This window comes from Theobroma umbraticum, unplaced genomic scaffold (assembly GCF_002168275.2).
Source record: "Theobroma umbraticum cultivar Fairchild unplaced genomic scaffold, ASM216827v3 scaffold_51.0, whole genome shotgun sequence".
Lineage (NCBI taxonomy): Eukaryota > Viridiplantae > Streptophyta > Magnoliopsida > Malvales > Malvaceae > Theobroma > Theobroma umbraticum.
The window spans coordinates 8,320,617-8,347,533 of record NW_018397260.1 but is presented as its reverse complement, the minus strand read 5'-3'; the positions used below and the strand labels follow the sequence as shown (position 1 = coordinate 8,347,533).

Sequence of the window (26,917 nt, the reverse complement as noted above, 5' to 3'; positions counted from 1 at the left end):
CAATTGGCAGTGATTTATTTAAATCAATAGATTCGATTTAAAATTAAAATAATCAAAATTAATTTATATATTAATAATATTTATTAATTTTTATACTCTTAATGATCCATTTTTTATTGATTTAATTATAATTCTTTTACATCAAAATCAATTAAATCACAGCAAGATAAATTAAATATAATTCAATCAATTTTGATCCATTTATTCAGACATATTACTCGATTTTTTTAGCATATTCTATATCAGATTTTTGCTTTTAAAGTAGTAGCAAAATGGTTGATGGACACGCGAGGAGGAATGAAGTGGTTAAAAAGTGAATACAAATAAATAGCTGAATTCAAAAAAAAAAAAACGGTTGACAGTCACGAGATGTGGAACCAAAAAACAATGGGGCTCGGCGAGTTAATGGGAAGGAAGGAGACGGGAGATTATCTGATCGGGTTGGCATTGAGGATGCGATGTATGACTACCGATTCGAATTCGATTCTCTCCTCCTCGGCATGGCTCACCCCAACAACAAAGTCACGCATGCTGCGTGACTTTCTAGATTTTTTTCAGGTGAATGAAGGGGATTTTACCATAACACCCATGATTCTAAATCTTTTTAGACGATTCTAGCCCTCGAGTCAAGACCCTTGTAACAAAGAAAAACGAAAGAAGACAAAGGGTGCATGGTGGAAATGAGCATTGGGCCAATGTCACCCGTAAGCTGACCAAATTCGATGAGATTTCAATTCAAGCTTCGACTAAGAACAATGAGATATTTGGTTCAATCAAAGTCGGTCTTGATAAATACAAGGTGGGCCATCTTGGCCTATTTGCGGGACCAAATCATGAACCTAGTGTAAGATTGGTCCACACTCTCAGTTCAAAGTTTGCTACAATTCCATGGATCAATTTCAAGGAATAAGAAATTTACTTCGCATATATATTTAGCTTCGTAAGCTAAATTTAATAGAATTAGCTCTGTATACAAACTTTCTATAGGTCAAAGCTTCTTAAGCTTGAACTTAATAAAATTAATAAAGCTTTCCGTTCTTAATTGCAACAGTGGCCTGGACCAATGAATTGAATGTTGAATGTAATAAGACAATTCATTATCCAAATCGAAAAGAGGGACCAAACAAACCAAAACTACTATATTCATTGAGCTGTTGACTAAATAAGCCTAGTCTCAAATTTGATACACTATGCTTATTTTCTTCATTTTGTTTCTTTTTTTTTTGGAACAGATAATTGAGAAAAATATAATTGCACAAATTGACAATATGAAACTCAAAAAGGTGACAACAATGAAGTTGAAAATCCAATAAAGCAAAAAGAAACTATCGTGTCCGGCTTATGGCAAATCGCAGAAGTGCCAAAACGTGAAGTCTAGAGTGATGCTTTTGCATAGATTGATTGATTATTCACCAAGTCTTTAAGAACAAACGTGCTTTGAAGTTTGAATCACACACCCTAGGGCCAAATGCTTCCTTTTTGGATGGATAGATCTTAAATTTTGCAAATATTAAATTAATTAATTTCATATAATAATAATTAAAATTTGTTCGTAATAATACGGAAATGTAACTACTAAATACTGCTACTCAAAGATTAGTTATAGTCCGGACGATAATCCTAGATAAACCTACGGATTCCTTCTGTCAGGTCAACCGTCCTCCCTCCGTCTACTCAGAGATTTTATTGCAAAAATTAAAACAACCATAAACTCAATTAAATTCAATCTAAAAATAAACGAAAATGCAAATGATCCCAGAGAAGCCGGTGGGCCACGATGCAACGGAATTAAGAGACCAGGTGGAGGCCTGGATGCGGACCATACCCCGCCATGGTTAGTCCCGTCTGGGTCACAGTTCTTTCAGGATAACCGATCTTCTTCAAAAGATGGCTCAGCCCAATATGGCCCAATTCAGAAAATGACACTGATTCAATGGTAAATTAAAAGGGACAAAATAGAAACCAAACAGAGAAGATTCTTTGACAGGTATAAAATTACAAGAAAATCCAATTCAAAGAGATCCAATTACTCTTTTACCAAGTATAATTATAAATAGAGCAAATTTTACAAAACAATAGCTTAGTTATTATTCCACGCATTTCTGATTGCAGGAAATCACAAAGTATTCAGCTTCTGCTTCATCTGGAAAGTCAGATCAAGAGAATTGTTTAGTAAAATTTGGAGGCAAACCCTCAAATCATCAAGTGAAGAAATATATGAAGAAAGGTAGGCCGTAGGTGTAAACGAGTTGGATGGGAAAGATTTCTTACTGAGAGTGACTCTGACAGACATGGACCGTGCGGAAGTATCAGTACAACCGAATACAAGCTCTGATCTCACAGACATTGTAACATGGTCTATATAGGGGTGAAAGAAAAAGATGGGCGCACAGCAAAGTACACCTGTCCTTGCAATGCATGATCAAAGGAGGCATAAGGGTTCCTGGAGGATAACGGCTAATATCAGGGTGGGAAAGGGATTCAGGAGCTGAAGGGTTCTGATCTGAAAGTATGGAATGGTCAAGAAGATCATCTTTTGCTGCGACTAGCACAAGAACAAAAGAAAGCACCACCCCTTTAAAAACACTTCTACTACCAACAATTTCCATAGCTCTGCTCCCTAAAAGAAAAGACAAAACAGTGAAAGATGGCCGAACCAAAGTAGATACTACCATTTATGGCCTGGGAATGGAAACCCTCTGATTGAAAGCCAAAATGGTTGACATTTGCAATTTATTACCTCTGATTTCTTTTCCATGAAAAAGAAGAAATTATCACTGATTTCTGCCCATAATTGTGGGAAATTCAAAAGTTTAAAAAATAAAGTCAAAATTTTAAACATCGATTAGCTTAAAGTTTCTTTTATGGAATTTAAAGCCAATTGCAGAGGATTATACGAGAAAATTTTCCTGCATAAATTCCTTTATCTTTTAAAATAAACAAAAGGAAGGAAAGCCAGAACTTTAGGGCTTGATTTTGATAATTCACCCAACGTTACGAAATTTATAAGTAGATTTGGACATTTTTATTATTTAATAAAGTTTTTATGTAACTTTTTTATTAATTAATTGGTTGCACGAGAAATAATTCCAAATTCAATTGATTTTGACAACATAATCAGCTGCAAAAAAATTAATGAAATAAAATTTTGAAATATAAGTGAAATATACACAAATATATTTTTATATATGTAAATATATAAATCAATAATAATTTGACATATATATTCATACACGCGCGTACGTGCAAGTAGACGAACTCCCAAAACTTAAGAAACTTTGATATAATTAATTAAGGCCAAAGCAAGTAACTATAACCATGCTCTTTTGGATTGCGATTATTGTCAAAAGCTTATTTTATAGTTTACTTAGAGTTCAAAACCCATGCACATCAAGAGGTGGTATGAAGCTATCTAAGGGCATTTGTGTTTGCCGCCGTGGGTGGTCATGTCTCGGTAGCATGGACACGCATCATAGTTACCGGAGGTGCCAGGAGGAACGCAGCTGCATCGGTCACAGCATGTTTCACACGCCCTCTTGCAAAGGTTCGGCCTCGACGATAATTTGCATCTCACGTCACAAGTTCCATCACAATCTACACCATAGACATAACGCAGCAATATATATTACGTTTATCAAGTTTAATCAAAACAGAATCATTTCATTGGACTGCGAGATGTTGAAGGAAATTACCTATTTTGTCATCAGTCAGAGCATTCTCTACCATGTTCGTGATCACCTGTAAAACATGAGCGAGCCAAAGTATTGGCGTAAGAAAGGAGACCTGGAAACAAAATAAAAGAACATTTTTAGAAATGGGACTTCTACCGTTGGATCAGACTCAGCAAAGCCAAGTACAAAAAGAGAAACTATGAGAAGGGAAGCCAGAAGAGTCTTGGAGCTGGCCATTGCTTTTAGATTTCTGTGACTTGTAAAACAAACTCTAGGAGAGAAGTTTGTTGAGTACGATGAGAAGAGACACGGCCTGGCCTGGTATTTATAGCGAGAAAGGAAAGGAAGTGGAGATTCTTACCAAAGTTATAGCCTTAAATGGTAGGTAGGTTCATGTTTAAAGCGAAAGGTATCAGTCTATCAGACCAATGGGTCAGTCGGGAGATGGTCCTGTCATGGGGTACACTTGCTAGAGTAATGATGGGACATGGCGTTATCATCCTAATTTCATATATTCAATTTTGTCAATTTCCAACAAATAAATGCATGAAGTGATTATCTACGGAATAAGATTGGTAATTAAGTTTCCAAAAAACGTAAAAAAGGGTATACTAATTACATTAATCCATATACTATATCATATTCTATTTCCATATGAACTATGGGTTAAGAATATCCAACTTTTGTTTATTCTGTTAAATGTTTTCAGAAATTAATTCCCATGACGCGTTCCCTCGTTGGTATCAAGTCATGTGAAGAGAACTTTCAGATAACATCTTTCTTCCGAATACCATCGACAGAGCCACGTGGAGTCATAAATGGTCTTTGGTAATTGCTTGATGGATGTTGTTTCCCACTCGTTCAAGTATCTCATTGTTTTGGGATGCCTTGTTTGCTTAAAATGGTTCAACTCAACGTGCCAACTCCCATTACTGGCTGGGGTCAATAAGCGTTTGAAGGAAATAAGAGGAGGAGGGAAGGAGATGGATGTTAGCAGAGCGTTTTTCAGGTTCAGTTTTGCTTTGCTTTCACGGCTGCTTAAAGCAGTTGTCTGTGATTCGAGAAAAGTCTCTTCAAACATGGGAAAAGCATAGACGAGCCTCGAAAGTGCCTTTTTCTTCGACACGTTAATGCCTTGATGGCCTCTTTTCAAGTTTCGATCTTCCAATAGACCCACTTAGCGGCGGAGTCTACCCAGCCCCATAGCTCCCAGGAGAGGCCTGATAACCAGGATTTTGGGCCAACAAGCTTGTTCTACCTAAGGGGTGGGTCCGTGATGCTATTCCAGGTTCTCAATTTTTTTCTTCAGGAAAACAAAATTAAACAATCAATGACTTAACTAATCAGGTTCTCAATTAATGACTTACACAAGTCAGTAATGGTTTAGTGATCATTCCGAATCCAAAGATAAAAGAACTTGAATGATTACAATCATTCAACCAATCAATAAAAAATACTAGCATAAATTAGAGAAAAGAGGATTACAAACTTCATTATTATTTCACACTCAATATAAGAAATCATTAATCATATCGATATGGCCAAAAAGAAAAGAAAATGAAAAACAAGTCATTTGCGTAAATGACTTTTGCTTTACATAGGGCATTCTTTTATTTATCCGTACACCTTCATAAAACTCCATTAATTTAGTTTTACCACAGCTCATACGTTGATTTATGATGATAATGGTCAAAGGAGGCAGAGAGAGGATTCGTTTGATGCACTCAAGGGCACTTGCGTCTGCCACCGTGGGTAGTCAAGCTAGCATAGCAGGGGCACATTTCTTGGTTACCGGCAGTGCCCGGAGGAACACAGTTGCAGCGTGCGCAACATGTCCCGCATGCCCTCTTGCACATGTTTTGCCTAGAGGCTAATCGGCACCTGGCTGCGCAAGCTCCACCGCAGTCTGTCAACCAAAAAGAAATAGCATATCAAGAAGGGTTTTCTTTACCTGAAAAGTTCACACAGTTTTCCTTTCAATATGATGAAAATTTTTACCAATTTTTTCTGGGGGACTTGTTTCCTTGCCTGTATCCGTCACCTATATTTCACAAGAACATGTAGCTTAAGTTACTAGCAAATAGCAATAATAGAAAATGTTCATCGTGTGAACCATTCGGGAAAGAAAAGGAAGCGAAAACAAAAGAGGTTAATGATGATCAAAACTGATCAAGGTTTTACCAGTTGATCAGCTTCAACGAGTTGAATAAGGAGAAGAGAGACGAGAAGTGAGGCAATAAAAGCCTTAGACATGGCCATGGCCTGAGAATTACTTACAAATACAGCTTTGCTTTTGTGTCTCTGGCTTAGTGTTCTGTATGGAAAATAAGAGAGAGCTGCCCGTATTTATAGCAAAAAAAGTTATGGATAGATAAAAAGAAGTGACGTAGTAGTCGTAAATTAAAATGGGTTAGGCTCATGCTAACATACGAAACATTCTGATGGCAAGTACACGGAAGAGCGGAGAGATAAAAAGAAAAAAGAAATATTCAATGGTGACTGGTCAGGAATATCTGGTGGAGGAAAAGCCCCTTTGGAATGATCTGGAGCAAAGCAAATTTCCCATTGTTTATGATGGATGGTGTGCTTTATTTATCTAGTAGGGGCTCCCCCAAGTGGCTTCTACATTTCTTACTATCTTTTTCTGCGGGGGTTAAGAAAATAGACATCAAAACTTGGATTTTTTCGATAATCTAAAATCTGGGTAATGATTCAAGAACTGTTACAAACAAAAAAAATTTTACTATAATGGAATGGAAGTATGAGTCATGACTTCCTTTCCATCAATTAAAGCAGACTTGAACTGAATCAGTACTCATTGGGAATTGAGGTCCATTTTATCTGACTGTAAACATCTTTGATGTTGGCCCGATGAAGATGGCAATTCAATGGTAAGAGATGATTCAATTTCCCATGATGGAAACAAGAGAGTGAGTGTCTTTTCAACCATTATGGATAATCAGGAACTCTGTCAATATACAGAACTTCTAATCAGTCAGCTCACCATTCCTACAGGTGTAGATGCATGCATTTTATTATCATTAATTCTTCAAGTCGGTGAGGTTACCTATCAACATCCTGTGAAACTATAGATTGCTCTCATTTCTCTGAATTGGACAAGACTTCAGTGAACCAAACTTTAGGAAATCCTCGTTGTATGATTGGCATATTTCTTTCTCATTAACCTAATAGTTATACATTAATTATGTTTGCTGCCTAATATGAGTCTAGTTTCACAAGACCAGAGGACCAGGCTATGTTACAAGACCAAACAGGGGGAAATGGCATATGCAAATATTTGTTAAAGAATTGCATTATTAGAGGCATAGGAAGTAAAGCAGACTTTGTTTTAGAACTTAAATATATGAATAATTCAACCACCTCCTCGCCAGCTAATAGTAGGCCGGTGGAATCAAAGATGGCCTGCCTCCATGAAAACCATATTTTTGGTTGTTTTTTCCCCTTTTTTTTTCTTAGAAAAAGAAGTTTCTCTTTTGTGTCAGGTTTTAAATCCATGTCTTGTCAGAAAAATCACTTCAGTTTTTTTGGACTAATGGCATTGTAAATTTCTTTAATTAAAACCAATGGTTCCTGTAGCTTCAATGTCTGATTTTTTTTTTTTTTCATTCTGGTTCCAATGTTTCGAAGTCTTTCGTTTTTTCTGTCAGACCGTAAGGGAAAGAAAGGAGTTCGATGTTACTACCCCAAAACCAAAATTGAAAGTGAAAACTGAGAAATAGTGCCAATCATAACTAGCTTACAATTCTCTCGATGTCCCACTCTTGCACTTATATCTGAAAGTGCTAGATTTGGGAGCATCGAAAATTATGGAAAAAACCGACTAATGGCCCATTATGCAAGTTTTTAGTAGGAAAAAGATGGAAGTTTGACACTTATGCAAACGTTCATGAGTCATGACTCAAAAAACCCAGCCTGATTTAACTTGACAGCTGTATTGAAATCTCCTCCCACTACAGCTGTACCCTGCTAATGAATCTATTGCTAAGGTGGTTGATACTTATCCAACGTTTCAGCAGTTTGGAAGGGTTTGAATTCACTGAATTCTTGCAACAAAAACAAAAGAAAAGCAAGGCTTTAGGCTCTAGAGTTTGTCCTCAAATGTTAATAATCATGCCCCTGTTTTAGCAGTATTAAAGTTAGTCTTATCTTTAAGCATTTAGCATTGTTTAACTACTACCAAACACCTAATAATTTCGATTCCCATGCCCCATTTCCCACTATCTAATCTGCTGCACAGAAATACTAGTTTGAAAAAAACGCAATCGGGCCAGCGAAAGTCCTAATGCTAGTGGTACAAGACAAAAAGCTGTGGGTTGTTTTTGATTGCTCACAGTTTACCAACCTATCAGCTTTGGAGTGGCTAGCTTGGTGTACTTGTGCACAGAGGCAAGTCAAAACTCTTTTGTAGGTTTTAATTAAAAACTTATTAAACGTACGGAAAGGACTTAACCGAGGTCTAGCTTTGGTAAGCCCTCGGGGTCCTTGGTTCCGAAACACACACGAATGAAAAATCATTGTCGTCTCTCGTCTTCGTTGGACTTTTTGGAACCAACCCTAGTTGGGTCTCGGGACAAGAGAAAGTTCCAGGATAAGAATATTGTACAGCTGGCTGGAGGAACCAAAATCATGAACATTTATGAGTTCCAGCTTGCAGTGCCACGTTTTTATTTAAATAGGCATCCTGCTTTCGTTTTCTTAAACAGCCACGCAGTGGGAATAGTATCATCATTTCCAGGGAAAAGAAGAACAAACAAAACAATGCCTTTTCAAAATCTTAATGCTTTTGGCCTGGCTTTTGTTTAAAAGAAAATCAAAACCCTGTTATTTCCTGCTCACCACTAGCATTGATAAATATTGGTTTGGTATCTGTTGTAATATTCGTTGGATATTAATGGACAATGTACCTCAGAGGCCTTTACAGGAGCAGAGGCCGATGCTCCTAACTCTGCCCTTTTAGCAACCCTTTACAGGTTGAATCTGCATCAATGGAGTTTAGCTGTCTACCCAATCACCCTTCTGTGGGCATCGACACGAATGCTTGGGAAATGGGTACATCTTCAAATATTGCAGAAAATCAAGATGCTTAGCCCGTGCAGTCCACGGACTTTGTTTCCCCGGACGAGGAAACCTTTATAAAATGTTATTCATCAAAGGTTAGCAGAATCAGTCTTAAGGGCAAAAGGGTACTAAATGAACGCTATGATTTAAACTTTTTTGACCATATTAAGCAACACATAAATTATCAGTGACCTACTGCTATTTAACGACTTCTCATCATCAAAACTAAATGCCAGAAGTAAGCTTGCGTCATGGTAAAGCAGGAAACCAACCAAGAGCCCCAACGTAAGTTCAAACACTAATGCTGATACTACTAGTTAATTTAGTGATATTATTATAATGCATTATGTACTTTGGTACATGTAACTCATCCTAAACTTTTACAGTCGGCCTGCTATCATTACATTAGTTACTGAAGAAGAGAGACAAAGTGCACAAATTATCCTAATGCCCAACAACGATCTTTAAAAGCAGCCAATGCCCCCAATGTCGTAGCTGCACGGTTAACCTACTTAAGTTTACACCACACCAGAGGGGAGTCGTACAACAAGTTGTCCACCGACGAGACTGTAAAAAGGGGGAAATGAAACTTCTTAATAAATATCAAGAGATCTAACATTTTTAAGGCATGTTGCAAAACTTATACAAAGCACCCACCTCCTGACATAATAGTAGCAAAAATCTGCCAAAATGGAAGTCTGGACAATCTCAGAAAGCAGGACCATAAAAGGCCATAATCCATAGCCCAAAGCTGTCAATAAGCGTCCTTGAGTGTCGAATACCTAGGTAAGCGAACACATACATTTAGATGAAACAAAGAAAACCAATCCTTCTAGAACCATTGTCTAGCGTTAGAATAAAACCACAACAGGAGGATATCTGTGAATTAAATCCCCAATGTGACCTAAAATACATTGATGTCAAGATAATAATTATTAATTTACTTCTGCATAGATAAACCATGAAAGGTATCAGAGCACGTCCCTTCTACATGATATCAATGTCAATGAATCAGTACGAATTCTAAGCATGCAAGTGTCCTAGACATGATATAAATCAGGTGTCAAATCCTCTGATAGGTGTCCTAGCAATAATTACTGTAAATACCTGGATGACCCAATGTGCACAACTCAAGAACCTTGCAACTCCCAGTGCAAACACATAATGTGCTGTAAATGGTTCAACTATCTGAAAAAGGGCCAAAAAGAAAGGTGATACATCCAAAAGAGCATTTGCTTCAAGGTAACAGTGCTTCACATAAGCTGCATATAAGTTAAGGGTAAACTATCCAATTAAGAGAACAGACAAGTGTTAATCAGTTGCTGCATTACCTCTGTGTTCTGCATGACCCTTAGCTGAGGCAGGACTGAAACGGCTTCAAGGTAAACACAGAAAGCCCAGCAAATCCTGTTGAACCAATGATGACTTGTTGATGGATGAATAAACATCGACAAAGCAGCACATGGTATCACCTATATCAAGGAAAGAACCAAAATTGTTAGTGACAGAAACAGTTCAAAGTACATCAAGAAAAGCTCAAAGAAACAAAGATGCAAGTACCACTGCATCTGCTCAACTGCATATATATCTAAGTTATTAGGAAATACTATAAAAGCCTACTAGTGTTAGATATTGCCTTAACAATGCACTTGAGAAACAGTAAACACCAAGGCAGAGGAAATTCGTAAAGCAGATTGACTCTACCATTTCTTTTGATGCATAATCATCTCTTCTCTTTGAGTCAATTCATTCACTTCTTTAATAAAACATCTTAGAAAAATCTTTGACATTTTGTTGCGACACAACAAAAACAAAGAACAACTCCTATAAATCATTTGGCAGAGTCTCACATGTTTTCTACGAGAACAAGTTATTGTACTCTAAGGGGCTAGATCAAGAGAAAATACATGGCTACGATCTTCACTGAATAGGTGAAACTGGGGGGGGGGGGGCGGGTAGGGTGGGTGGTGGGGGGAGCTACATAAAATTTTTAGGTAAACATGGTCAATAGCTCCAGTGGGAAAAAGGCAGGAAACTTTGCCATGGCCAATGTATCTACAGCCTCCTAAATGGTAAACCAAGGGCATACTAAAAGCTATATGAACTCAAGAAGAAGTAAATCCCTCTGAAACTGAAATCCAAACTTTCATATTTTCATAAATGAGACTATGTTATCCAGCAAAGTAGTTGACAGACTTGTCACAGCATCCACTACATGAGGAAACAAATGAGCAAGGTGCATGATGCATTACAAAAAGACGCATTTATAACAATGGAGAAACAACACAACAATACAAAGAGCATATACTAATAATCCGAATCCAAAAGCCGATATGAAGGCTTACTACATAGTAGATTCCAAAGTTGTCTTTGTCACTCATGTAACTAGACCTCAGATTAAAACGAATCATATAAATAACCCAAAGGGTTGTCCCTAATGTTGCTGAATCAAGTAGAGTATGTATGTCATATTCCATGACAAAACTGCAATACAGTCTAACAGCCAAAAACAAAGCTGTTAGTTCCTGCGATTTAAGTGAAAGACCTGCAAAGATATATAAATAACATCAGGGAAGTGAATAGTAAGACAAACTCAAACGTCAAAGCTAGAAATTGAAGTTAAATGAACTATCAATAAAATAAAAATATTTCCCTTAAAGGAACCAGATAATTAAATTTTCCATTAAAGGAACATCACCAATCAAGAACCATCCAGATTAGGAAACGTAAGAAGATAAGAAACAGAATTAAAGTCAAAGATTCCATTTTTTTATAGCCAAAAAGCACATTGGTCCAGCTAAAGAATAATTATGCATGATGAAACTAACACGCCAAAATAAAAACACCCAACATTTAGCAAACGTTAATCAAAGAAACCCAACGGATCCACCTCAAAACCCGAAAGCACATTGGGGGGAAATGATACCAGCGCAAGTTTTCTCTTTGGAAAGCTTGTACACAAGGACACAGGTGCCCAGGGCATGAACAGTCTCGGCAGCAACAAAGAGGTTGTCGTGATCTTCCACGACCATTTTCAGGAACACAAGTGCCGCTATCACCGATACAACCGCTAAAAACACCTTCATCTTCGGTGGTTGACGCCGTATCCATCTAGACACCGCGTGGATCGGGTTCTTGGATGCCTTCATTGTCTCTTCCCACGAACTTCTTCTCTGTTCCGGACGTTTCCGGTTTGTTGAGGTTAGTTTCAGTAAGGAGAAGAGTGAAGAAAGTGAGAGCCTCCCTTCAAGCGAAGAAAAGGATAGTTATTTTTGTTTCTTTGGAGAGATGAGAAGAGTTACGCAGGAGGAGCAGGAGGAAAAAATCATGAGACCCCATCTGACAATTTGACACGTATTAAAGTTGTTATGACAGGGTCACGTGGTCGGTCAGCAGTATTTATTAGATAAGATCACGGATCAAATTAGTTCACTTCAGTGATAAGGAGTGATTGTTTGCCCTGTATCTAGACGCGGCGACCAGGGCTTCTCTTGTCGGTTCGCGTGATCACAGATTATGGAAGATGATGGCGATGGATGGAGAGATTTAGTATTGTAGAGTAGGGACTAGGTAGGCCGAAGTCCGTAGGATAGGAACAACATTTTATTAATGAAATATGATTTCTTCAGAATTAGACTTAAGATAAATGAATTAAGTCCGATTCAACCCACGAAAATTTTTAATATGATCCTTTCCTTAACATAGAGATCTCAAAAAACAGAAGCATTTCTGATGTGCAAACATATGTAGGAAAAGATGGTGGATTGACAAGAACAGGCATCAACAAGTCCAGGAAGTAGATCTTTTCATCAGGGGCTTCATCTGTTTGTCTTCCTCCAGCGATATCATACCTAGATGAGATGGATCCTCAAGCATCATTCTGGCTACCAAGTACCCAGCAATGGACCAAGTCTGGAACTTACGAGCCTGCTTCCCAATGTATCGGCCAAGCTTTCCATCATAGTACTCAGGCCAGTGGTCTTTCGACAACCGGCTTTCCGCAAGTTCTATGGCACGTCTGGCAATTTGTGGGCGCCCAGTCCTGATACAAGCCGCTGTGAGGAGCCATAGAAGGACTGCAATGGACAAAGTTTCGGCAAATATTAAGCAAATTTAAAGTACCAAGTACTTTTACAGCAAATAAGAAGCTTGATTACCAGGCCAAGATCCTCCGTTGTGATAACTCCACCTGGTATTCTTTGGGTCGCAACCTGTGACAATTTGCCATTCATGGCTTTCCAGAGCTGGATAACATATTTTTAACGGCATTTCTCCAACCAATTCTTCCCAGCGTGATTCGATAAGATCCATTATGGCTGCAGCTTGCTCTGGAGTTGCCAAAGATGACAAAATCGCCACGCAATTTCCTAAGCAAAACCAACGGAAATCCATCTTTGCAGGGCTGACATTTCCAATGAAATAACCACCCCGAATTGGCATGAAATCAAACACCCAGTCTGGCAGCGAATCAGGCATCACATTGAACTTGTTGACTGCAGTATGAGAGTATTCCTCTGTTTTATAGCGGTATATGTCATTTAGCTGCTTTAAATCCAGCCAAAAATAACTCCTCATGTGATAGCTTAAGGCATGGAGGCGTTTAACTATACGTTCCATGAATTCTTTGCCTTCCTGGTCTTGTTTTAGTAAAAGCAAAGCACATCTTAGCGCCATGAAGAACAGCACTTGAATCTCAATAGGATAACCATATACCCCCTGGGTTAAGACACGAGGAATGGAAATTACATAGTAATCCAGTTTCTTGACTAGTAAGATGTAACAATAACAGAAGAAGAGATAGCAGCATATGAACAGGAAAAATTGCGGCATATGATTCATAAGCTAACAGGTACAGCTAGAGTTCATATTATATCTGTCGAAGCCATTCTAAGAAAATAGAAACGAGGACAAACATACGACTAGCTGATGGAAAGTACGAGTGAGAAACAAACCATTCTACGGTCAATCATGCAGCATCCATCAGAACAGAGCAGAGTCGGGAATGTGTCAAAGCCTTCTGAGAGACACAAACTCAGAATGAGGCGCATGCCCCTTTGACAGTCAGGCATTTCGGCCAAGGAAGAATCTCCTGTATGCTTTGTATATGCACGAAGCAAAATAATCCACCAAAATCCCGAATCAACCGGAGCAACTCTCCCTATTGCGCTTTCACCAAAGTCTGCGATTAAGATTTCACTGTTCCTTACCGGATTGTGGATTACTTTGAAACTTGCTGGCATCACTCCCTCTCCTAGCTTGAACCGGTCTATCCTTTTCTCCCATGACTGTAAGTGAAGAGTTTTCAAAAGAAAATTCTTGACTATTTCTTCCTCCCCGTTCATCAAAAACGCCAAGGCACTTGGAACAAAATCTCTGACAAAAACCTGCAAAGCATATCAGTAATAAAATGAACTATACAGTTCTGCTCGATTTCCTGAAACTATGTTTGATCAATGGAATGGGGATTAACCTGATCATAATTAAGCTCTTCGACAGAATGGTCTATTGCGGCAATAGTACCAACTGGCTGTCTGCGGTAGAAAACAATGGAGCGCCTCAAATTCTCCCATGCCTCAGCTACCATGGCATGAGCCTCAAAGTAGGTATATGATCTAGGTGTGTTAAACCCAGACCTTCTACCATGCGGAGATAGACCTTCAAGGTGGTCTGCTAATATTTTGAGCGAATGACGGGGTGAGGTAATTGACAATTCACTTGAAGGCCTTTCCTCAAAGGATCTATTCCTCTCTACATTTATAGCTCTGGGTCTTTCCGAAATCCTGAGGATATCAGAATCTTCAATCTCAAAAATGGTTCCCGCTGACTCCAACGTCTTGACATTTCCATTTTGAGAGACATCGATGCCTAGTGGACACATTCTTGATCTAAAACAGAATGACGTTATGCAGAACAAATGGTCTTTTACAATCAGAATGAAGAAAAATTATTCAGAACTATGCAAGTTTTTGTCTAGGAAAAAGAAGAAAACAATGCTCACTAGCTGAGATCAATGTATGAAGCTTATTGGGGGTGACATAAGAAAAGCAAAACACCCCAATGCAACGGCCTTGAGATTATAGAACATATAAGCGAATGTTAGACCTCGGAAGTGCAGGAACACTAGCCCCCACCACTTCGTACGCATCAGCGAAACGAAACGAACATGCGTCTAACATGCCTCGCTTGCTATAAACGTGATGGCAGGCAAGATTGGCTTGCCGCAGCACCACCTGCTATTGCCAGTTATGAACTCTCCATTGATTGGCCGAACTGGCGAATCTCAGCTATAGAGTTCAGAAAGGTGACCGACAGGTTGGAACAAGCAAACATCTTGGAAGATCCGATGGAAGCTTCGGATATTCCCCCCAGAATCTTGTTGTATTAAAACTCTTGATTAACCTTTTAAAAAAAGGGAGTACAAAATGTTTTTAACCCGTAAACAGCAGGTTCTGCATGTGGGGAAATCGAGATAAAAGAAACACATTCCTTGTTAGAAACGACGTTGGCAGCATTTACAGATTTGGAAGGTATGCTTTAGATAGATTACTATATATAGTAATAGATTTATGGTCTCTTTCAGCCAAGTTTTGGCATTCGAGAAAGTGAGTCCATCATTTTCATAGGACCATCGCCTCCAAATTGATGGGAACCACGCTTGTTGGGACCCTGGATATTTCATTACTAGGCAAACTGGCCTTTTTTGTTTGTCAAGACATGAGATTCACCGCTGCAAGCCATTGGCAATGTTTACAGATAGCATTTCCCATTTCCCATATCAATTTTCGTATAAGATTTAATCATAAAAGATTGCTAGATTCTTTTGGGTAGGTTACGCTCAGCCCAAAAATGTTGATAGCCAGGAGCTTTATCAAGTCTCAAAAGAAAGTTTAAAGAAAATATTTTTCCTCCCATTGTACATGTTAACATGTTTGAGCCATTTTCCGCATGAAAAATAGTAAAAATTATTTGCATGTTTAATTACTTGATTGATAATACTTATTTTCATTATTTTGTTTTTCTTTTCCTCTAGCTTTTACTTTGGAAGATCGGGTCATAAACTTTGGGCCGAATTGACCCAAAATAATTTGGGCCGTGCCGACGTGGCGATTCATAAATGCCCAATACTTCACATAAAGAACCCAACTGAGCGCAAAACTGCCAAAAAGAAACGGTATTTGTACGTCAGCGGCGCAAGTTAGTATAACCCCTATCAATTTCGCTTTATGTACGCCAAAAATCGACCGTTGAACCCCCTTTTCGAATTGCAACGATTCTACCTTCAACGTTTGCTCTCAAACACCGAAGAACGAAAACGTGACAATTCTTCTTCATCATCATATTTTCTTCTTATCATTTTGATTCTGCTGTTGCGATTCCACAATGGGCGCGAAAACGCGGTCTCAAGTCTCATCAGAACGTCAAAATTGGGATAAAATCTTTGAGGGTTTAGTTGAGATGCTAAAAACCCAGCAAGAGCAGCTTGAAACACTGGCGAAAGAGAGAAAGATTCTCGAAGATCGGATCAAGATGCAGTATGAACGGTGGGTCTCTGATGTTCGCCTCTACGAAGATCACATCTCTCAGGTAAAGTTTTTGAATTTAGGGGTTTGAGGGTTTTTGGTTAAATTTAGGGTTTTCGTTGGTGCTTTCGTTCACCTTAATTGGAGGGGTAATATTGGGTTTTTGGTTGTGTTTTGTTGTGTAGGTGAAGAGTGATTTGGCATCGAAAGAGATGGCGCGTGCGCTTGAGGCTGCAAAAGCCGATTTGATGGTAGGATTGAAGCATAGAGAGACTTATCTTTGCAAATTGAAATTAGGTTTGCGTTTTCCCCTTCATATTTGGTTCAATTCCTTTTTTTTTTCTATGATGACTGGTGGTTGTGCAGTTTGGATGGGGATTCTTTTATGTTGGCTTAATATTTGTTTTGAGTACACCAATCAGAAATTGATATTTATATGTAATTTAGTAATGTTCTGATGTGTGTATTTGCTTAATTGGCTTATTGTAGAGGAAACAGAGGACGAATTGACTGATTTCAGAGTCTGGTTTGACATCCTCAGTCAAAATTCAAAAGTATGTTTGATTGACTTTTCTCCTTTTCATATTTTATATATATGTAATTTCTAAGCTTCTAATTATTTCATTATTTGCAGGATATTTCTCAAAGGGACCATGAAGAAACTAAAAGAGGAATGTCAGGATGTAAGGGTAGTGGTTCAAAGTCTGTTACTGTGAGGACATTGGAAGGCGATGTAAGAAGGCTAAAGCTTAAGTATGAAAATCTTGCTTCAGAGAAGAACTCTCAAATAACTGCACTTTTGGCAGAGAATAAGTTTGCATGGAATCAATTCAATGTTCTGGAAAGTCAGTATACGGATAAATTAAACAGCAAGGATTCTGAACTTGAAAAAGCTAACCAGAAGATTGAGGCACTTATTTCCAACATGGAGGAGCTGAATTCATCTAATGCTGAAAAGGATGCAATAATTGAGAGATTAAAAGCCGAAGTGTCTCAGAAGGAGGCTGATGCGAGTAAATTCCATGAAGTTGCTAAAAAATCTAGGGAGGTCGAGTTGTTGAGAAAGTCCAGAAGTGCTTCTTGTACTCCTGTCATAAAGCGTTGCTCTGCAGGCGGGAGAACTTCTGTTCTGGGAGGTAAGCATGGTGGCAGGGATGGAGGCAATGTTATTGTGAAGAAAGAAACCTCTGCTTCTAATGTTCCCGATCTTCTGAAGGACAGTGGAAAGGTACTTTTTAATCAACTTAGCTTAAACGTGGAATAATATTTCTCTGGCATGACTTCTTTCAGTTCATGATTGTAGTTAGTATGGTTTAGTTTAATGCACTCTGTAGTTTTCTGGTATAAAGATTTACTGTCCTTTGTTTTGAGTGGCACGCTCTATGAGGCAGAAGTCTAAGACTCTAAACAGTCATTCTTCCTATTTCATCCTGCCTCAAGGACCTCAAAATGTCCTTGAATAATTGTTGTAGGGTTATAACAAATTGCTATAACAAGGCCTTAAGTAATCTGTGCTGAGGAAGTTACGGTTCTCAATTACATTTATCTCTGCAACAAAACGAGAAGGCTGTACATTTGCTGATATATTTGCTTACTGGCCGAAGTTATTTTGATTTGTCAATAGCAGATACTGCTGTTTGTTCTAGTGTGAGATCCAGTAACTAACCAAATTTTATCTTCTTATGTTGTTCAGGGAAGCAGAAGCTCAAAGAGAAAAAAGGATGATGTTATACCCATTTCTGAAACTCCAAAATTGTTCACTTCTACATTTAAAGTTCCCAGATTGAAAGCCTCCTCTCCCAAGACAAGATGACTTGCCTTCTGAGTTCACTCTTCATGTATTTTTATTTTATTGAGCTGCAATCATGGCAGCTCATGTAATATTGCCTCTATGTATATTAATCCAATATCCTGAAGCAAACATCTCTGTAATTTTGACCAACTTTTAATTGTACAACGCTAATTATTAATGAATTTTAGTGTTTCCGATTTGTCATATCAGTCTGAACATCTTTTTTTCAAGCGTGGTGGATGCTATTATGCTGGTAAAGAAGGTAAAGCGCTTAAATTTGGGCCATATCAGATTCCTACACACCAAGTCGGAATAAAGTGTTGAACTTCCCATCTGATAACAGGTCAGATCAAGGAAAAGCTCAGAATTTTGAAATTGAGAGAGCCCTGTAACTGTAAAGTGATTAACAAGGTGATTTTGAAAGATTATAAAACTTTTGATATCATCCATGCCATGGGGAGGACAGTAAACACTGCCATAGCTACAATGATAAGAAGGATGGAAAACTATAACCCAGCAACTCATATCTTAAATTATTCACAGATTAGATAAACAGAACCCAATGTAATTGCTTGTTCTCCTTCTCTCTAGACCACACCCCGACAAACTAGTAGTAAGATCTCCAAATATTTGGAGACCACATGGAATGAAAATAGGACTGGTAAGAGACCATCACCAGAAGAACTACAAGCAGAATAACCATGCCCCAAGGCAAGTTCCTCGTCCTATACTCCAACTCCCTCTTCGTCCTTGCATAAGGAATCACGAACCTTTCACACTTACTGACAAACTGGGCAGCAAAGATCAAGACCACAGGCAAGAACAAGAAGAACAACTTCAGATTAAGCATTGAATGATGTATCTCTTTCTTGAAGCTCACATAAGAAGAAACCAACAGAAGAAGACATATGATTCCAAATATGGAAAGAAGAGGCAAAGGAGGAGGAGATATGGAGGTTATCGCTTGCTCAGTCCAACCTTGTTTCCACCCAGGACCTCTTTCCTTGAAAAACCAACCCATCACTCTGTTTCTACCCTTTGTTTCTTTGGGCTTCTTTTGCTACATTCATCAGAAGAGATGAGATGTGTGTATATAAATTAAGGAACCAAAAGTGGGAGGAGACTTTTGAGCCTTTTTTTGTCTTTCCTTTGGCATAAATTCTGAGGCTTTAGATTCTATCCCCAACCGACCTTTCTTTTAGAACTCATGCCCACTAAGATTGATACCAAATTCATATTAAAAAAGAATTAAAAAAATAATGGGGAAAATGTACAGAGAAAAAGAATTTATTCTTCATGGATTCATGCAAATCGTAGAGGGGAGTTTTCGTACATGATTTTCGGTTCTACTTTCATTACTAAAGAAAAAGCCCGTACTTTTCCGTTTCATGTTAATACAAGCGACGCGCCGTTTTTTGCTTGGCATAATTTTTCCAGATGACGGGCTGGCCACGCGGCGAAACCGGATAAACGTTTGAGCCTTCACTTGTTAAAACGACGGCGTTTTTTAGATCTTGTGTCGTGCTTTGTTTGGTTAGGGCTCAAGCTCGAACCTTGAAGGGCCTAAAAACGGTGCGCTTTTCCCCCATTTTTTAAAGTTGGAAAACTAGAACCCACGAAGCAGCTCGCAAGGGGTTTTCCTTCAGAAATCAGAATCCATTTTTTCCCTCTATTTTCTTTGGAGATAAGGAGCGAAACTTCTGATTTCTGGAAGATTAAGGATGCCATCCGAGGATTCAAAATCAGTGAGAAAAGAGGAACCTGAAGATGATGAATCGGACATGAGAAGCTTGAGTTCGATGCTGGAGAACCGTAGGAAGAAACCCTCGAGTAATAATAATAATGCTGTTGTTTCTAATTCGAAATTTCGTCCCAAAGAAGGCAAAGCGAAGAAAGAAGAGCCCAGAGATGATGATGATGAACATCATAAAAATGAAGATTTTAAAGTACCCATTAAGGATTCTTCATCTGGGTCACGACCCAAAGCAACCAAGCTCAAAAAGGAAGAGAGTGATGCTGCTGATGAAAAACCCTTCTCCAAAAGAAGCTCCGCTACTAAACCAGATAAGGTTTTTTTTTTTTATTTTTAGCTTTCTCTTTGTCGAAAAAGACTTTTCTTTTTTTTCTGTTTGGTTTTTGCGGGAAAAAGGATAAATTTTCGCTTCTGAGGGATAAAAAATGGGCATTTGATTAATGTGTTTTATCTTTATATCTGTTGCGAATTTTGAAGGAAAAGGAGCAGAAGAAAAAGAAGAAAAAGGGGGAAGAGAAGAAAGTGGCAGCTGGGAACGAAGGGAAGCGGGAGAGGAAGGTTTATAATTTGCCTGGTCAGAAGAGAGATCCTCCAGAGGAGGTACTTGGAATTCAAATTGTCTTTTACTTTCTGTGATCTAATTTTCCCATTTTTGAGTAATATATTATTGGTGCATTCTACAATTTTCAGAGGGATCCACTGAGGATTTTTTATGAGACAATGTATAAGCAAATTCCCCATAGCGAAATGGCACAATTCTGGTAAGACATAATTCCCCAACAGTACCTTCATTTGCATGTTCTGTTGTAGTTCTGTTTCTGCTTGTTTAGCAGAATGTGTGCCAGATAGAGAGAAGGATAATGTTTATAAGTAGTAATCTTCATCAGCTGTCCTCTCTAAATCTCATACTTTTGAGAACTATAAGCTACATTTGCTACTTTCAATGAGGAGAGATGTGCTTGAATGCTGTAATAGTTATACCTTTGGATTGCCTTAACAAAGACTAGCGCAGCTCAGGCTGGAGAATAAGCAAATTTAATAAAGTTCTCAAACGCAAAGGTCATCTATAAACCAGAATAAATAGAGAACAGGACACTTCTGTGATAAGATAAACATGAAATAGACATTACTTTGTTGAGGATTGTCTTGACCAGTTGTGGTGGGTCAAGGTTGGTTACTTGGGTTTCTGCATAGCCCTCAATCAGTCGGATTTATTCATAGAATTAATGCAACAATTACCCAGATGGAGGTAATACAACTTCAAATGTGTAACTGTAGACTTTGCTTGTATTGATAGTTATGTTGTCTTCTTTCTTAATTTCTCATTCTGTATGACAAGCAATGAATTTTCTTTTCTATCGCATAGAGTATTGCTTATTTGTTGTCTCTCATTTCCCCTTGTGCTCTTGCCCTAACTTTAATACATTGTTGCAACTAACTCCTTGTTTGTCTGAAAGATAAAAAATTGTAGTGTATCGAAACAGCTAGTACTATGCCAAATGGTCTGTAATTCCTGCTTTATGCAATATAAGAAAGTTTTCTTCCAAATAATCACATGCAGAGTGTCAGAACCCACTGATCCCCAAGCCCATGTTTTGCTTTCCAATTCAATGCCTTTCCTATATCCTCAAATGAATAAGAGTCCTCTCCAAATTAGATGGGAAGAATAATACTGCGACATGTTGCTTCATTGTTGATGATGGTGATTTTTCTTCTCTTAATTTTTACTTTTAATCATTGTCCTGTCTTTCTATTCCCATTCCTTTAAATCGATGCATTGGTATGGTACAAATTGACTTGATTCAACTTATTTTACCAAACAAATCCTTCCTTTGACTTAGTTTTGCTGTGTAACTGATTTGATTCATTCTTGGAACACATATATTTTGTTTATTTCTGTTTTGAAGATTGTGATTATAGAGAAACTTGCATTCCTATGTAATTGCAGGATGATGGAGTCTGGTCTGCTCCCATTAGAGGAAGCAAAGAAAGTCTTTGAGAAGAAACAAAATAGGAATCAGCAGCAAAAGCTGAGTTCCCCAATGAAGGCTGCCTCAGCTGTAAAGAGTAGCACAAAATCTGTCACTGTTAAGAAAACTCCTCCAATCTCCACTGTTTCTTCAAAGCAGACAAAGAAACGGAAGGCTGAAGAAAGCTCTGATGATGACTTTGAGGATGTTCTGGCCAGTAAAATGAAGAAACAGAGAGCAAAATAAATATATGTTCTTCAATGTAACTGATAAGTTCTAGTTTCTTCTGTTTCAGTACCTAACTCATTACATCTTTATTTGATTTGCTGTGCCAATACTAATTCAATCCTGGCCTGATTGAACTGATGTTAAACGATTGTTGCATTATTAAGTAAACATTCAATTGACGAGTGGAATTGTTCAGAATCTCTCTTTTTTGTTTGTTTTTTGTCTGTAGAACTTCTTTGTGCTTGCATAAGGGAATTAGGACTCTGGACCAAGAGTGTACATCAACCTGAAGGCCTTTAATCCAGAATGACCCGAGTTAGGCCCACTTTTGAATCTGAGAAGTCAACCAACAGTTACTAGTGTTGCTCCTCAGGCAGATGCCTCTTCAAATGGGGATCTTCTATACATAAAAGAAAAAAAAAACTGTGGAAAAGGCACAAAGCTCTCAATTTGCAGCTGAAAGCCGACCAAATGCATGGTACTTTTACCTTCTTGAGCAACTTCTTTCTTTTCCCCTCGTGTTGTTAGTATGAGGTTTGATGCAAATGCTTTTGTTCTTTGTTAAAATGCAAAACCCGATGGAGGGTGATAATCTTTCCATGAAAGCAACAATTGGAATCGGGAAGGTAGCCTCATCTCGACCAGATGACAACCCATCATGAGTCATCTTTGGTCCCATAATGATCCTTCTAGTGTTGCATGGACATTGAATAAACATGCAAGTTCCATTCTTTGCTTAGGCAGCGATAATAAGAAACGTTTGGTTTCTTATGAAAGATTAGGTGCACCCCATAGCTGCTTCTGGAGAGGCATTTCCATTGACAGAACCATGGGGCAGATCAAGAACTGGCCCCTGATTGATGGAAACATATGCCATTCTGCAAAGAAACAGAGTCCCATTCAAGATTTTTACCAAAAAAAGAACTGGTTCTCTGCAGTCATGTTTGATCTGAATATCGAACAGGAAGTACTTAATCTAAATGTAGCTAATTACCCTGTTGCCTAATAAGGACTACGTCAAGAATGATTTAATTAAGCTTGCAAAATTCAAGCAAAAATAAAAACTAAGCTTAGGTCAAGATGAATTAAAAAATAAAATAAATGTCAAGGTTTGAAAATCTCAGAATCTTATAATTTGACATAAACTACAATTACATTTCTGTGCTCTGGCTGAAATGTCGAAGTTTAGATTATTAATGTCTACTAGTACTATATTGGCAATAACATGATTGAACGCAAGGTTTTAACTCAACTTCTATTTTCTTCTATGCAACATTCATGGTAGAAAATATTCATTAACTATTGTAAATTATAGTCACAAATTCATGAATTGTCGTGTATCACTAGTCCTTCGTAAGTTTGTTTATATGTTACTCCTTTCGTACGTTTTTTATGAATGTTTCAAAATAATTTTTAAAACACTTAATATTCATATTTTTTAGTATTAAAAAGTTGTTTTTCATGAATATTTTTATTTTTTATATTATTTTTTTCAAAATTTAATATAAAATATATCAAAATTGATTTTTATCTTAATTTCTGTAAAGAGACAAAAAAAAAGAAGGAAGGCATAAGTATTAAATAAAAAATTTTAATACATTTCATGCTGAAAAGAAAAAACAAAAAATACTTGTTGTACTGACAAATGCTATTTTCCAAATATTCATTAAAAAAATATTTTTCCCAAAAATGAGGGGAGTTTAAGGAACACGCCCCTTGGCAGAGCGTGCACTAATTTTTAAAGTCATGCGATTGTTGTATAACAGTGGAGGAACACGAACATGCTCTAAAAACTCTATGAAGTGCCTTATAACTCAACCGATCAAATAGCGGAAAAAGACCATAAACCCTAGACCAACCTCAACCCCGCTTGGCATGACACGTGTCACCTCCCACACCCTCGCCATGGATTTCTTATTTATTTTTCCCTTGCAACCTGAACCCCGTCTCCAAGCAACTCGTTATCTTCCCCCCCTCCTCTCTCTCTCTCTCGCTCGCTCTCTGTTTCAATTCTCCCATGGAGATTTAGAGCGGTTTAAGTAACAGAGCTTTTCCTTTCTTTCTTTCTTGTTTTTTTTTTCTGATTATCGGGGAAAGAGATGTTCCGGCAAACAATGGAACAGAGCTGGAACAGCCCTGTCACTGCTGAAGAGATTGAGGTTGTCGAAATTTTGCGGGAGCTGCCCCGTCTAATCCTTGAATCTGAGTCACGCCCTCGCTTTACTTTCAAGTGGGGCGCTAAGAGGAGGAGATCTGCTGCTTCGAAAGAAGAGTTCGCCGCCGCATGTTTGCCTGCTGTGGAACTATCACCATCGCCAGCGCCGCCACTTCCGTCTAAAGTCGTTGGCCCTACCTATGAGACTGAGAGACCCAAAGAAAAGCTCTTGACTTCAAGTCCCGCTACGCCTCTTTCCTTTTCTCCAAGTGAATCTGATGAGAAGCCTCTGCCTTCCAAGAAGAAAGCCTCTGTTAATAGTCTTAAAAGGGTACTTGTTTTTCTCTTGGGTCATCACTTGTCAATAAGTTTCTTGCTTTTTTTCGTTTTTAAGTTTCTTTTCTTTCTGCTTCTTTGTTCTCTCTTTCCACGTGTGCTCTGTTTACTGATTCGGGTCGTTTCTGGTTTTTGGGTAACAATCAAACAGAAGAAAGAGCAATTGTTGGAGATGGTGGAAGACCTTACTCAGCGCAACCAGTTGCTGAAAAAGGTGAGTTTTTATTTTAATTTCTTCTTTTCCTTCTGGCATTAATCAATTTGTCCTTTTCTTGGATATTACCACATTATCTTCTTCTTCTACTTAGTCTTTTATTCAATTTTTTACCCTATGATTTTTTAAACCTGAAACATTTATCTTGTATTAATGTATGATTATGCGGAATTCAAACAGGATATTGAGAGTAAGAGGCTGTTTCTTGATCAGCAGAAAGCTAAGAACTTGGAGTTGAAATTGAAGAAGCAAGAGGTAATTTTTCTTTTTTCTTTTTTAATCTTTTTCAGTTTGCTTGTTGATGAGGTGGGGTCATGATTTTTCTAATATCTATTATTTATGAACAGTTAAGTCTTAGTCTTTGCAATGCCAAAGAGTCACATTCGGATTCAAGTAAAAGCTTGAATCTTGCGACACAATCAACCCAAATTTCCATGGAGACTGCAAACTGTGAAGATCATCAACAACAGCGAATCTCCACCATGGTCTATCAACCACCGTTCACCGTGGATCAAGCGGTTTCCATATCAGAAACAAACAAGAATTCTCAGTACCCATACGGTCGAATGATATCCTGGTTACCATCAAACAACGGACTAAGCAAGGTGCATGAGCATGATAGCATGGTCCCACTTGGTCTCCTTGATCTCAACGTTTCCGCAGAGGAAGCTTTCGGGTTTTGCCCTTCGAAATCGTTTGATATGAATTCAACAACTAAGGCCAGAGCTGCTCAAGCAAGGTTTAAAAGGATGCAGATTTGCAGGTCCAAGAATCACACTACTGGTTGGAAAGCTCGTTACCCCTGTCGATGATCTTGCCCCTTTTTTTTTTTAATTTCTTCCTTTTTTGGTGTTTCTTTTTTGCCGCGGCATTAGCATTAGGGTATTAAACAGGGGATATCAAAATTGTAAATTAGAGTAGTTTTAGGAAGAGATTTTATCGGATTTGGTATAATATTCATAAATGCTACAGAATCTTCGAAGATTATTCAATTCAAGGTTTTTACTTATGCAGCTATCTTTTCAGCTTTGGGTGTAAACAGTAAAAGTGCCAAAGAAGGCACGATGGAATCTAAAATCTTGAATTGGAGAAAGAGATAAAGCTCTGATAATGATGACTTGAAGGAAACGTGCGATATAAAATCTGCAGCACGCGCCGAGAGCGTAGACCGCTTGCACTCGGATGGGATTAATCTGATTGAAGTGGGCTCCTCTGAGAGAGAGAGAGACCCATTTTGATATGTAAACAGACTTGACTTTGAGAAAGTTTCATGGGCCTCTTTTATTCCCCAACTCTTGTTTTGGGTTTCTTGTTAACTTTGATTCGTGGAATTAATACAATGTAGACTATTAATTTATTAAATTTTTTTAAATATATCTTAATGGGGAATTTAAGGAATCTAGGGATCAAACTGACCTTTTTGTTTGTGTTGTAGTTCTATTTGTCAGAAGGGTAGTGATTGCAATGACGGTAAAGAGTTGTCATGGTCTCAAAATGCCAAAGCCTGCCCAGGAGCAGATTTAGCATTTTTTGTTATGACGAGCTTTAATCGGTTAGACAATTTAGTTCTCCAAAAGAGGAGGGAGAAAAGAAAGAGAACGCAGAGAGAATCGAGCAGTCTTATTACCATTCTAACTAACAGCGGTCCTTCAGCCCCCTGTTACATGCTGCCTAAATTCTCTCTGTGTTTCAACCAAAGCTTTAGGTATTGTCCAATGTTAAAAATGAAAGTGAAATGGATAGAATCAAAACCTGTTTCATAGCTCACAACTGGACATAACAATTTCCAGAAAGAAGTTGCAGCTGCTTGTTTTTCTTGTGCTACTCATTCTTTCCCTTCTCTTTCCAGTTAACCCTTACACTGGAACTGAGACTTGGACAAATCATATACCCCTTTCTCATTCATTTTTGCTTTTCCATTGCTCCCAACTGCATTTTTTCCCAAACATTCTGTCAACTCTGTATGGAAATTGAACTTTGGGCTGGTGTCTGTATGTACTTACTGCTCTCTGCTATTTATAACTACTTAATAGGTGAATCTACTTATTTTTCCCCTTTTTAATTTATCTTGTACTTTACCTTTTCCAAGAGGAATTGGATTTGTGTTTTTAAGAGATGGGATAGATCTTTAAGGCTTGAACAAACCAAGAGAGAGCATGTGAATGGGAGACATATCAAAAGGATGATAGGTTTGCTCTA

At 38.1% G+C, this 26,917-nt stretch overlaps 8 protein-coding genes across 8 annotated transcripts; 3 read left to right on the top strand and 5 right to left on the bottom strand.

The window, feature by feature from the left end:
• Window positions 1-3,156: 3,156 nt before the first annotated feature.
• LOC110416842 (gibberellin-regulated protein 11-like) lies at window positions 3,157-3,985 on the bottom strand. Its single transcript, XM_021428960.2, has 3 exons — window positions 3,828-3,985; window positions 3,693-3,738; window positions 3,157-3,594 (listed from the first exon to the last, which is right to left on the bottom strand). The coding sequence occupies exons 1-3, from the start codon at window positions 3,906-3,908 to the stop codon at window positions 3,413-3,415; spliced, it is 309 nt and encodes a 102-aa protein (XP_021284635.1). The 5' UTR covers window positions 3,909-3,985; the 3' UTR covers window positions 3,157-3,412.
• A 1,167-nt stretch (window positions 3,986-5,152) lies between these two features.
• Window positions 5,153-6,010, bottom strand: LOC110416843 (gibberellin-regulated protein 1-like). The gene is made up of 3 exons (XM_021428961.2): window positions 5,853-6,010; window positions 5,670-5,712; window positions 5,153-5,577 (listed from the first exon to the last, which is right to left on the bottom strand). The coding sequence occupies exons 1-3, from the start codon at window positions 5,928-5,930 to the stop codon at window positions 5,396-5,398; spliced, it is 303 nt and encodes a 100-aa protein (XP_021284636.1). The 5' UTR covers window positions 5,931-6,010; the 3' UTR covers window positions 5,153-5,395.
• A 3,054-nt stretch (window positions 6,011-9,064) lies between these two features.
• Window positions 9,065-12,074, bottom strand: LOC110416690 (uncharacterized). Its single transcript, XM_021428737.1, has 6 exons — window positions 11,677-12,074; window positions 11,096-11,295; window positions 10,082-10,222; window positions 9,858-9,938; window positions 9,408-9,532; window positions 9,065-9,317 (listed from the first exon to the last, which is right to left on the bottom strand). Exons 1-6 carry the CDS (start codon window positions 11,897-11,899, stop codon window positions 9,269-9,271), a joined length of 819 nt encoding a protein of 272 aa, XP_021284412.1. The 5' UTR covers window positions 11,900-12,074; the 3' UTR covers window positions 9,065-9,268.
• A 278-nt stretch (window positions 12,075-12,352) lies between these two features.
• On the bottom strand, window positions 12,353-14,712 carry LOC110416689 (putative alkaline/neutral invertase B). The gene is made up of 4 exons (XM_021428736.2): window positions 14,221-14,712; window positions 13,703-14,134; window positions 12,908-13,466; window positions 12,353-12,826 (listed from the first exon to the last, which is right to left on the bottom strand). Exons 1-4 carry the CDS (start codon window positions 14,626-14,628, stop codon window positions 12,531-12,533), a joined length of 1,695 nt encoding a protein of 564 aa, XP_021284411.1. The 5' UTR covers window positions 14,629-14,712; the 3' UTR covers window positions 12,353-12,530.
• Window positions 14,713-15,991: 1,279 nt separating this feature from the next.
• LOC110416975 (cytomatrix protein-like protein) lies at window positions 15,992-18,265 on the top strand. The gene is made up of 5 exons (XM_021429131.2): window positions 15,992-16,334; window positions 16,456-16,567; window positions 16,760-16,824; window positions 16,905-17,498; window positions 17,964-18,265. The coding sequence occupies exons 1-5, from the start codon at window positions 16,131-16,133 to the stop codon at window positions 18,081-18,083; spliced, it is 1,095 nt and encodes a 364-aa protein (XP_021284806.1). The 5' UTR covers window positions 15,992-16,130; the 3' UTR covers window positions 18,084-18,265.
• A 169-nt stretch (window positions 18,266-18,434) lies between these two features.
• LOC110417169 (uncharacterized) lies at window positions 18,435-19,139 on the bottom strand. The gene has a single exon (XM_021429400.1). The coding sequence runs from the start codon at window positions 19,081-19,083 to the stop codon at window positions 18,670-18,672; it is 414 nt and encodes a 137-aa protein (XP_021285075.1). The 5' UTR covers window positions 19,084-19,139; the 3' UTR covers window positions 18,435-18,669.
• A 448-nt stretch (window positions 19,140-19,587) lies between these two features.
• On the top strand, window positions 19,588-22,207 carry LOC110416914 (nucleolin). Its single transcript, XM_021429057.2, has 4 exons — window positions 19,588-20,131; window positions 20,293-20,415; window positions 20,506-20,576; window positions 21,764-22,207. The coding sequence occupies exons 1-4, from the start codon at window positions 19,784-19,786 to the stop codon at window positions 22,029-22,031; spliced, it is 810 nt and encodes a 269-aa protein (XP_021284732.1). The 5' UTR covers window positions 19,588-19,783; the 3' UTR covers window positions 22,032-22,207.
• Window positions 22,208-23,887: 1,680 nt separating this feature from the next.
• On the top strand, window positions 23,888-25,975 carry LOC110417013 (uncharacterized). The gene is made up of 4 exons (XM_021429173.2): window positions 23,888-24,499; window positions 24,656-24,718; window positions 24,899-24,973; window positions 25,066-25,975. Exons 1-4 carry the CDS (start codon window positions 24,113-24,115, stop codon window positions 25,528-25,530), a joined length of 990 nt encoding a protein of 329 aa, XP_021284848.1. The 5' UTR covers window positions 23,888-24,112; the 3' UTR covers window positions 25,531-25,975.
• Window positions 25,976-26,917: the final 942 nt, after the last annotated feature.